Below are 10,998 nucleotides of genomic sequence, written 5' to 3'. Positions count from 1 at the left end.
CCTCTGAAACGCTGTTTGACCTTTCAGCAGAACCTGCAACCATTGAAACAGCCATAAACTTACAAGAATAAAAGCCTACATCACTGCCCAAAGCCCCGACACATTAAACATGATCATTTCCTTTCAGAGGTGGGAGTACTTTGTTACAAGTGTACAAATGTTACTGAAGTAAAAGTACAATACAAAAGTCTTCACATCAATATCTACTTTAAGTACCTAGAGTAAAAGTACTCATTGTATCAAGTCAATATATATGATATGTTTTATAATTATTGATCATTAAAGTGTTATCAAAGCTGATAAAGGCGCAGCTAGTTTTAATGACTTTGTATACTGCAGGGTAGCTTGTGATTTACTCCAGGTGGAACTAAAGTCTTGATTATACTTCACATCATTTATCCAAATTTGCAAAGTAACTAAAAGGTACAAAATAAATGTAGTGGAGCTAAAGTACACGATTTGCCTCTGAATTGTAGTGGGGTAGAAGTACAAAATAGCAACACATATAAGGTACAAGTCCCTCAAAATGTCACTTGAGTTAATGTATTTAGTTACTTTACACCACCGTTTCATTTATATGGTTGGTCAATGTAGCAAATACATCTTTGTCAATATTGTATGATAATAGAGATGCATAAAACATGAGTGTTTTAATTAACGTATAAATATGTGAACAACTGTACCTTAGAGCAGCCGCTGCAGCGAACGCTGCCGGGAACAGAGGGCGGAGGTTGGCGTGGGGGGACAGAAATTAGGGATGGGAGGGAGGTTGGGACTGAAGCAGGGGTTCTGAGCGGGATCTGGGCCATGGCTTGTAGCAGGGTCCCTCTACCTTGAATAAAATAGGTCGTCTGAGGGGGGGCTGGGATTGCTAACGGCACTGAGGGGATGAAAGGGGAAAGGTTAAGAAAATGAAAATTGGGCTGCAGAATTCATCTAAATATTATCAAAATTGCAATGTTCACTAGTGCAATATCCAAATCTGAGTAAGAGCAAATTTTTATTTTTAAATATGTGAAAACATAATTTATAATTTAAGTATTGTAGCACTGCAAAGAAGTCCTTGCATAGAATAAAGTTCTACAGACAGAATACAATTATAATAAAATGTATTGGTATGTTATTATAATGTTGCAAATGTCCCTTTAATATTTCAATATCAACCAAGAATTATTATAACTTTTCAGAATCGTGCAACACTAAAGTCAAAATATATTTTGATGAGTTTTACTTCCAAAACAAATCCATGGACTATTCGTTTCTAGATTGTTTTTTTTTAGCAGCTGGTCTCAAGAAAGTATCAATGAACAGATACCTCTGACACTAGACACAAGAACAATTCCAACAGCCCTAAAACCGTCGGGGGGGTACATTTTACCCCCAGATGCAACAGCGTCAGTACTCGCAAAAATGATATTTCTTTATGCTGTTAGGTTGTTCATGTTCATCTTTGTTTTAAATAATAAGTAAGACTTGACAAAATAATTGTTCAAACTTTAGTTTATTGGGTGTTAATCATTTTACAATTGCTTTATCTCAGTGCAGATCGACACATTTTAAAATTCATTTCGAAGTCACTCAAAATATTACAAATGTCAGACAAAAAGGAAATACCACATATTAACATTTTATAAACCATTACATTTTAATTTAAAAAAACATTTATTAACATTGAAATGCATTTTGGAAAATAACGTGTTTTGAGTAAGCAGGGTGCTATCCCTCAAGACATTTTACAGGCAGCCCATTTGACATTTTTATGTAAACTGCAACAGAAACGACACAAACGTTATAGTCGGTTATTCAAATGAGATGATTAGTGACACAATTAAGGAATAATGCCACCACTGACAGGCCTTTTCTCAAATAAATGTGATTGTGCTGTAGCCACACACACAATCGGCACACACAACGTTCACTATTCCCTTGCACTGTCCACACACACCACGTTGGCACACCATGCATGTTTTGGTGGTTTTGTTCTCTCTGCAGTTGCGCTTTACACCGCAATTCCTTCTCTTTTCGGGGAATGATGGCAAGATGCCTACTTTGGGCTTACTGATGTGCTCATTGCGCAGCAGCTTACACAGCTCCAGGATAAACACTGGCCGGGACGGGTTTGAACCGGTGCAGCCCCGGTACAGGACGCACGCGTTCATTGCTGCAATGTCCAGTATGTTATAGAAAACAGCGACTGGCCATCTTCTGGTTGTGGCTCGAGCAGAGTACTGTCTCAGCATTTTGTCCAGCATGTCAACTCCCACCTTCGTTCTGTTATAATAGTTGACTGTCTCTGGCTTTTTTTTCGTGTCATCGCAAATCTCCACTGAGCTGTGCATTGTGCTGAGGATGCACACGTTCTTCTTCCTTTTCTCTTGGTAGATGGTGAGCGTTGCTTTGTCACTTTTCATCACTTTGGTGGTGAACAGTGCTGCTCGTTGGTGTGCAGAAGGAGGCAGTGATTTGTTATTTTTATTAGTGGTGCCCACCAAGCTTGTATTCTTTGCCAGGAGTTTGTGGGCCAGGGGGAGTGAGGTGAAAAAGTGTTCAGTCGTCACATTCCTCCCATTCCCCAAAAACGGCTCCATCAGCTCCAGGACAACACTCTCCCCCTGGCTCTGGGTTGCAGAAGGGGACGGATCCTTCCCGAGATAGGGAAAGCCATTTAACATGTATTTTGACTCCACATCCACAGCGAGCCAGAACTTAATACCAAATTTGTCTGGTTTGTTGGGCATATACTGAGTAAAGGGGCACCCTGTCTTTGTGGGGAGCAACTGCTCACCTGCAGTTATTTCGGACCCTGGTTTATAGCACGCGATGCTGTTTTGGACAAGCCTGTCCCACACCTCACTCACAAGGGCAAACTTGTCATTTCCAAGACGACTGCGCCTGGTGTCTTTCTTATCAAAACGCAGGAAGCGCATTATGTCTCTGTATCGGTGCCTTGCCATAGTTGTGCTAAAGAAGGGAAGACCCCATTCTTGAGACCACAAGTCTTCCACAATTCTCCCGTTGTGCACGCCCCGCGCTAAAAGAAGTGCAATGAACGCCTTCAGCTCAGCCAAGCTTAACTTCCATCCTTCCTCTCCACGCCGGCGCGCCTCTGCCACCGTGCAGTCACAGATGTGCTTCAGCATCACAGGGTCCATCAGACACATAAATGCGCTCAGAGGGTCGTCTATGTTGTGGCGTGCATGTGCGGTTGGGCCGGCTCCTTCTGTCAACACATTGTTAGACTTCACTCTCCCAGTGCGCAGGCCAGGATTCTCTGGTATCCAGAGAGTTCCATCCTTGCCAGTCTCATGCGAATCATGATGGGCCGACACTAAACAATATAAATATGTATAATTAGTTTGTTAAAATGGATTGGTCAAATGTACTTTTTTATAGACTATACAGGCTTACCTGGTTTATCTGTCACAGTGTCAGCAGGCTGATGCGATAACATGGGTAGAGGAGTGGGTGGTCTCGCTAAGAGGAGGTAATTAGGTTGTGATAATTTGCCACTTGAGAATATGTAGGACTGAAATATATATTTGAGTTTCAGATGTGGGTGTTCGAAGATGTGGGACTATAGTCTACCTGCCAACAGAACCCTGGGCCTTTTTCGAGGTATCGGCTCCCAATCCTCAGATGAGGATTCCTCCTCCGTTGACGGATCTTTGACCTCTCCCTCATCAGATTCTCCATCGGTTTTCTCTCCCCCTTCGGATTCGGCCTCGCTCATCGCCTGGAGCATTGCTAGGGCTTCTTCGACATTCATTCTTCTCTTAGGGTCCACGTTTTCTATCTGAATCACTAACCTATGGTGTATTTCGCTGGTGATATGACACTTCTTTATCAACATTTCTCTACAATGGGCGTTTACTAAGCATCCGGACCAGTGGCGTGAACGTCATGTACCCCCTTCCGCAGTTCTAGGTATTAAAGCTTATATTTTAGTTTTCTTTATCCCACAATTATAAATAAAACAATTTTAGGAAAAGTCATGAAATAAGAATGTAGGGGTTGTATTTTAACAGAGTGACATGCATTTGAAAATGCTCAGGGGTAAAATGTACCCCCTTGGCGGTTCTAGTGTTAAGGCCCGGACACACCAAGCTGACACCAAAGAACTGACAGACGGACCCCGACAGTTGTGTCGCCTCGCGTCTCTGCTACTTGGCCATGTGTCGCACTCGAACACACCGCAAAGACTTCAGCCGACGGCCAAGAAGCACGTACGAACTGCGCATGCGTGAGTGGAAATAACTCTCCTTACGGGCAGGCGGCGGTAGTGTGTATTCGTCATTCAAAAGAGGCAACAACCGGAAGACAGACTGCGTGATACACAGAGAGAAGAAGAACAGACTGCGTGATATAAACAAACAACAAATAGCGTGTGCGTTCCATTTTCACTCTACAGCGAGAAGCTCATGGGGCTTTCCCGAACCTGTGTCGAGAGCTGGAGTTAAATGAAATCTCAGATTTGCCTTCTCAATAGTTTGTTTGGGTCCCTCACTTCCGTTTCGCTTCTCATGCACTGATTCGCTAGCTGAACAGCCAATCAGAGTGATATATTTTGCCGACAGCCTTTGGCCGACTGCCCACCGATTCGACATGTTGAATCGGTGGGTTTTCGAAAAGGTGTCGGCACGGCTGAAAAGACACGACGGTGCGGGACACACCAATCTGAGTAGCGCGTGTCGACTCTTATCGACGGCCTGATGCCCATCGACGGCCAAGATCAGCCTGGTGTGTCCGGGCCTTTAATGAACACATGAACTAACTCACCGGTAGGCGACGCAAAGGTGTTTCCTCCACCTACAGAGTAGACGGAGCTGATCCTCAGCTCTTCCTAAAAGGAGCACACATTAGGAGATTAGATTATTTATAAATGGTTAATGATGCCCTCTCATGTAGTACTGTTGCAAGTCATCATCGCTGATGTTGTTAATAAACAACATCAGCGATTAATAGATAAAATGTCTAGTTTCTGTTTTGCTAGGAAACATTGTATTATTATAATTATTCACAATCACCAGAAAGCATGGGCTTTCAGCAGCTTTTAAACAAATATGTTATTGTTTTGCAGTTAAATCTTGTCCTTTTTATCAATAAGAGAATTACAAATCCACACGACTCTCCCCAAACTGACCTCCTGATGCTCCAGCTCCTCTTTGATCTGTCTGATGGAGCTCTGAGGCAGCAGCGCAGCGTCGTAGCCCTCATCGATGGGTTCATCTTTAATATTGATAGGAGGGGGACTACTGTCCTCCATCGGAGCTGCCTCTGTCCTCTGAAATATAAAGACTTTTCATAATTATCTCGATATGTTTTTAAAGATGTTATGGGATTATATGACCACGATTCCTACCTCTCCCTCCTGGCTATCTTCTGTCTCCTCCGCCCGGTCCTGGATGCCTCCGCCTGACAGAAAGGCAGAAAAGATACCACCAAAGAAGTTAGGAAATAATGGATAATGAACACACTACTGCAAGCAATCTCTGAGCACACTTACAATCTTTTGTGTAAAGCATTTTAAACTGCTTATATTGTCTTTCTTTGGAAAAATTGTCTCGGTTTATTCAGCTGAAGTTTTGTTGTGATACGTAAAGGCTGTCCAATTGCAAGCATAAGTACAAACCAGTGGAGCATAAAACTCTCACACACCCAACAGACCTCAAACAACTGTTACATAAAGTCACACAAGCCGCCATTACTGACTTAACCCCTCTATGGGTACTGGTGTGATTTGATTACAAATAAAAGAGAAAGAAAATGTCGTCCACATGGGAGTATTACAACTGTCTATAAAAAGGCTAAATTAAATGTGGTTTCATAAATTGGTATGATTACATTTGTTATCAAAGTGCTGAATGACTTTATACCAGTAAAGTTACTTTATTGAAATGGATATTTTCTTGTTTTATTAACAACAACCAAACTTTGGTATCAGCAATCAGTCACATTATAATCGGCTAAGAATTTCACAATCGCGGAATCCCTTCAAACATGGCTACCATTTTTTCATGTGATGATACCTTCAACACTCTAGTAATATGCTGAGGATACTAATTTAAAATGTGTCTGAAATGTTGCTTTGCACAGTAATGGCCATCAGCCTGTTGTAATGTCCTTGAGAAGGAGAAAAGAAGCCTGATACAAATTCTAAGGAAAATCTCACTAAAAGCTATTATTATGCAGAAGAGCATGTCAAAGCTCCCTCTGTAGTTCTATACGATTTTGTCTGCTGACAAAGGATGTGTGACGGCTAGCCACATTTGGTGCAGCCATTTTGAATTACACTAAAATAAACAGACTTACAAGGGACACATTTTAAAAAGAGGACAGTCAAAGAAGAGGTCAAGACATTCTGACTTTTAGATCAAGTATATGACAAGCTACCAAATTAATAATTCTTACAATTCCCATTCCAATAATGCAACTCAATGCTGTCTTTCAATAGATAGAGGCCCATTTCTTTGAAAGGAATAACAACCCTAATAGCGTTACGTCTCAATGACATCATCAAGGCTATTTTCCAGAAAGCTACTTTTTGACTTACAAAGGACACTATATGACTTTTTTTTTCATTTATAAATAGTACTCTTTTTGACTAATGAACCCAACTTGATGTTAAAAATGGCAGTGTGTCTTTTTTAATGACAGCCCAAAAAACATCCAGACACATCATCAGTGTGTCAAGTGGGAGAAGATGTTTCTTCATTTGCATGCGTTACGACTCATTTGTGTTTTTATATATTTGCATAGTTTTGGAAGCTGCAGCCCATTTCTACTAATGGACGTTTTTTGGGCCGTTGTAGCGCGATTGCACCTATCGGCCACCACAAAAAGAGAATTTAAATATGGCATTGGAAATACATTTACTTTAAAACTGTGTGTAGAAACTTCTCATGTGCGTGTGGCTTTACCGTGGCTGTTTTCAGGTGTGTGGTCCTGGGAGGAGTGGGAGGTGTTAGCCGACTCTGTGCTTACATCCTCCACCTCTCTGGGCTGAGGAGGGAAGGGTTTGCGTTGTGTGGCGTTGATCTCCACTTCTGGTGCCATTTTTTTTTTATCCTTTACCACATTAACATCCCCCAGGCTGTCCGATGGCAGGGCAAAGTGCCAGTCTTCTTCTTCTTCTCCTGGCCCAAACGCAGGGAGTCCATCCTGTGCGTCATCAAACGCTGCCCCTCCACTTCCTCCGCCTCCTCCGACTTCTTTGGTTCCCATTGTAAACGATGAGCCTGGGACGGAGGAAGGGGAGGTAATGCACAGTAAGGAAGACTCTTCCGCCCCCTCTTCCATCTTTTCTTCTTGTCTGCTGCCGTTGCTATCCTCCTCTTCAACCGGTTGCTGTTCCACTTGTGCTGAAGTTGTGTCGACTTCCTTTGTCTCGTCCTGACCTTCACTCCTGGAGGAGGTGGCAGAGCCCCTGGAGGAGTCAGCAAAGTGTCCAAGCCCCATCACTTCGTCAAACACTCGGGACAGCCGCTCTTCATGCTGTGGGGGAGAGATAAGTTAGGATTTAAAAACGAGGGAAATTCAAGCTCATTCATACTTTTTTCTGCACTGTAAAATCTCCTGACTGCTCACAACCTCATAATGGAACACAATTTCCATCACTGTGGAATTTTTACCCTTACTTTATATATATATATATATATATATATATATATATATATATAAATCTCTTAAATGTTCACAAAACCTTCACAATTATTTATTTAAAAAAGGTGCACCCATTATTTTTCTCTTATATTCATGCTGTAGGCCACCATCATATTCCTAGTCCATTACTCAACTGAATGAACCATAAAATGCCCTAACAACCCTCCAGCTAATTTGATCTCAGAAAACAATGCAACAGGGTTTAACCCTTCATCACAAACCTGACCCAAGCTGCACACAGGAGGGTCATTTGTACATCACTACTTTCTTTGGGTCCTGCAGGTGAGCAATGCAGCCAATGCTATGCAGATGTTTAATACACATTGACTTGCCCAGAAGGATCCCATAGAGTCTTGCCTATCTTACAGTTTGGGTTAAAATTGTGAACTTTCTGACTAACCTTTATACCCTCAATGTCTCTCTATTTTCAATTGTAATGGCTGCAGGCCTCATGTTGTCCTATCAGTTGTGTGGAGGGGGCGTCCCACCGAAGCCCATTTAAAATGTGGCGATTTGAGGCGTGCGGGCATATTTGTATTATTATACTGACACAGACACCACACAATCCAATCACACATTGTATTGGTTGCTGGAGTCTTCCGGGTCATAATAACATGCAACGCAAGGGATTCTCATGGCAACATGTTAATTTAGTAAAATGTCCACTTGTTTGCAGCATCCTTCCTCGATGCAGGGGCTTTTGGAAGCAGCAGTCCACTACAACACACATCTGCAGGGCTGGAATAATAAAAGCTCTTTGTGTTGACAAAAAACCTGCATCATATTATTTTTGTATTATTGTTTGCTGATATAAACAGGCTGTTAGACAGAGTTTGGCGTGGGGGCATGCATCAGTGCAGAACAGCAGCAAGCCACAGGGTGGAAAGCTAGCTTGCTAACGTTAGCTTAAATGTGCACATCTTGACCGGAAGCTGATAACTAAGTGTCGTATTATGTAGCTTTATCGACTGTTCAATTTAGCTCGCCGCCTATGTGTTGCTATACATATGCTCCATGTTTGTATTTCTTACCTTTAATCGTTTCAGTCTAAATTCCTCTGAATCCGCCATGTTTTAATTATGCTGCAGACGCCGCGCTTCCAAACACCCACCCACTTCTGAGATTATGTATTGAAGCAGATACTAACATACAGGATGCTGCTGTCAACTCAATGAGCTAACAAGCTAACTTAGTCGGCTACGGGGGGTAACAACTGTAAAAACAAGACAACTCCTAAATGTGTTTGAGTATACTTTATGAAGATACAAAAAAACAACAATGTGAACCGGCCAAAGGAGCAGGCGGTGTGGGAGTTAGTGACATCTAATGGCCAGGTTGCAGATCGTAACTGACAGCAGAGGTGGAAGAAGTTAACAGATATTTCAATATATTTTTAGTTTTACTACAAGTAGCCTACTACAAGTACAAGTCCTGCATACAATATCTCACTTAAGTAAAAGAACGAAAGTACTGGCATCAAAGTATACCTAATGTAATGTAAAGTACTAAATATTAAATTTTAAATTACTGAAATATTATTATTATGAATGTGTTCATCACAGCTGGTAAAGATGAAGATAATTGAAATACTTCATAGACGTGTTGGATTTCTTCACCTATAGATATAGCATAGTTTATATTTAGTATTATTAATGTAATAAATGCAGTAGAGAAAAAAAGTACAATATTGGCTTCTAAAATGAAGTGAACTAGAAGTTTAAATTAGCATAACATGTAAATACTAGAAAAGTATTAAAGTATAAGTATTCCAAAATGGTAGATTAGACGTTTCACAGACAGTTGGTATTGACCCATTCTTCAGCCTTAGTTGGGTGGCATATCCATTTTTGTAATAACCGAGGTAAGTAACAATTTTTTTCCAGTATATTCATTAGTGAGTATAATATATTGTAGAAAGAGACAAAGCATCTTCTTGAAAATGTTTTTTTTCCCCATCTCTATGCAATAAAAATATATGTAATCTAAATCTACTTGAACCTATCCATGACATATTTCGTGTTGGGCTTGTACATTATATGGTTGCAGTTAATTTAATATAAGTAATCAAAATACATTTCTAACAGCCTGAGGTCTACATAATAAAATAATATTAATTTAAATGGGAAATCATAACTTGTTGTTGCAGTTACACATTGAAAATTGGAAATGTATTACGAATGTTACTTTAAAAATGAATACTATTTTAAATGTAATGTGCATGCCTTTTCTAATAGTGTATCATTTTTGTTTGTCTCCATCTTCACTTTTGCTGTAAAATGTAAATAACCCCTCTGTAGAACGAATACAGTTTCTGATTGTGACAATAGATGGGAGTCCAAATCTTCATTCGCTCTTTAGAAAGCTTGAGCAGGCGAAAAAGAGGCAGGGTTGTTTTTCCCAAAAACTACGTGAGACTTTCTAGACAACGGGGACACATATTTATGTGTGCAATTTTACATGATAGGTGACCGATCATAGTGACCGATGCACGAAGTGCTGCCACTTTCAAGTAAAAACGCGAATGACCGCTTGGATTGTCCACTCTGGCCTACGGTAGGAACATGGCGGGCTCAGTGAGGCGCTTTCTGGCAAAATAAATGAAGCATTCAAGCCTAAAAATACAACGCTTCTTAGTTTCTGGTGATTAATAAAACTTAAACATTATTATTATATTCCACCTCCTTATTAAGTCCCCATAATTGCTACGCTGCTCTAAACATAAAGATGAATGTGTCGAGCGAGGACGATGTAGTTACCTTGTTTTGTGGTGGCTTTTCCTCTTCTTCTACGCTTGCAGACATTGTAGGAAGTTGTCAGTGAAAGTACTTTTCTCCACTAATTTTGAAAATGTTTTCGTTGAAGAGTAGTCTACTGTTGTAAATGCGTATTGGCATTTATTTTCTAGTCGTCCTCACATATGGACCACACACCTAACCCCTGCTCATTCAAATGTCCTGTTGTGAACAATACACCACGCTATATTCGTGCCAATACGGTAATTTTAGCTTTCTATGAAACAACAGAGGTTTCTCAATACTCAAATTTCCCCTCCTCGACTCCTCTTCTCGAGACTTGGTGACGCCCACAGGAGATGCGAGCGGAGGACTGAGGAGGGGAACCGAGGAGAGAGGAGGGGAAGCAGAAGGCGGTTAGAGAAATGAGAACTCCTCTCCTCTGAGCGGTCATTTTAAAGAGACGTCCATTCATGATGACAGCAGCACTCTGATGGACAGATGTGTTCATGATGACTTATATATATTTACTTTTGATTCATTGACAGTGCGGTATAATGAGACAATAACAGGCTACAGATGCGGACATATACACACACATATATTT

The 10,998-nt window shown here is 41.0% G+C and overlaps 1 protein-coding gene across 4 annotated transcripts; it reads right to left on the bottom strand.

Annotated features, from left to right (window-relative positions):
• Nucleotides 1-1,493: 1,493 nt before the first annotated feature.
• LOC104942302 (uncharacterized) lies at nt 1,494-10,747 on the bottom strand. Of its 4 annotated transcripts, none has more exons than XM_010767503.1 (8): nt 10,416-10,747; nt 6,918-7,491; nt 5,360-5,412; nt 5,141-5,281; nt 4,777-4,840; nt 3,586-3,753; nt 3,409-3,474; nt 1,494-3,328 (listed from the first exon to the last, which is right to left on the bottom strand). In XM_010767503.1, exons 1-8 carry the CDS (start codon nt 10,458-10,460, stop codon nt 1,863-1,865), a joined length of 2,577 nt encoding a protein of 858 aa, XP_010765805.1. In that variant the 5' UTR covers nt 10,461-10,747; the 3' UTR covers nt 1,494-1,862. The 4 variants fall into 4 exon arrangements, with proteins under 4 accessions (XP_010765805.1, XP_010765806.1, XP_010765807.1 ...); XM_010767504.1 differs by having other exon boundaries at nt 3,586-3,750; XM_010767505.1 differs by lacking the exon at nt 10,416-10,747 and adding an exon at nt 8,691-8,878.
• Nucleotides 10,748-10,998: the final 251 nt, after the last annotated feature.

Source organism: Notothenia coriiceps, unplaced genomic scaffold (genome assembly GCF_000735185.1).
Source record: "Notothenia coriiceps isolate Sejong01 unplaced genomic scaffold, NC01 NC01_scaffold00004483, whole genome shotgun sequence".
Classification (NCBI taxonomy): Eukaryota; Metazoa; Chordata; class Actinopteri; order Perciformes; family Nototheniidae; genus Notothenia; species Notothenia coriiceps.
The sequence above is the reverse complement of the archived record's forward strand: the minus strand, read 5'-3'. Positions and strand labels throughout refer to the sequence as shown.

Coding starts and splice junctions, on each gene's coding strand:
- LOC104942302 (XM_010767503.1), bottom strand. CDS start 10,460: ATGTCTGCAAGCGTAGAAGAAGAGGAAAAGCCACCACAAAACAAG. Junction 7,492..10,415: donor AAAAGCCACCACAAAACAAG/GTAACTACATCG, acceptor TCTCCCCCACAG/CATGAAGAGCGGCTGTCCCG. Junction 4,841..5,140: donor AGGAGCTGGAGCATCAGGAG/GTCAGTTTGGGG, acceptor TGCTCCTTTTAG/GAAGAGCTGAGGATCAGCTC.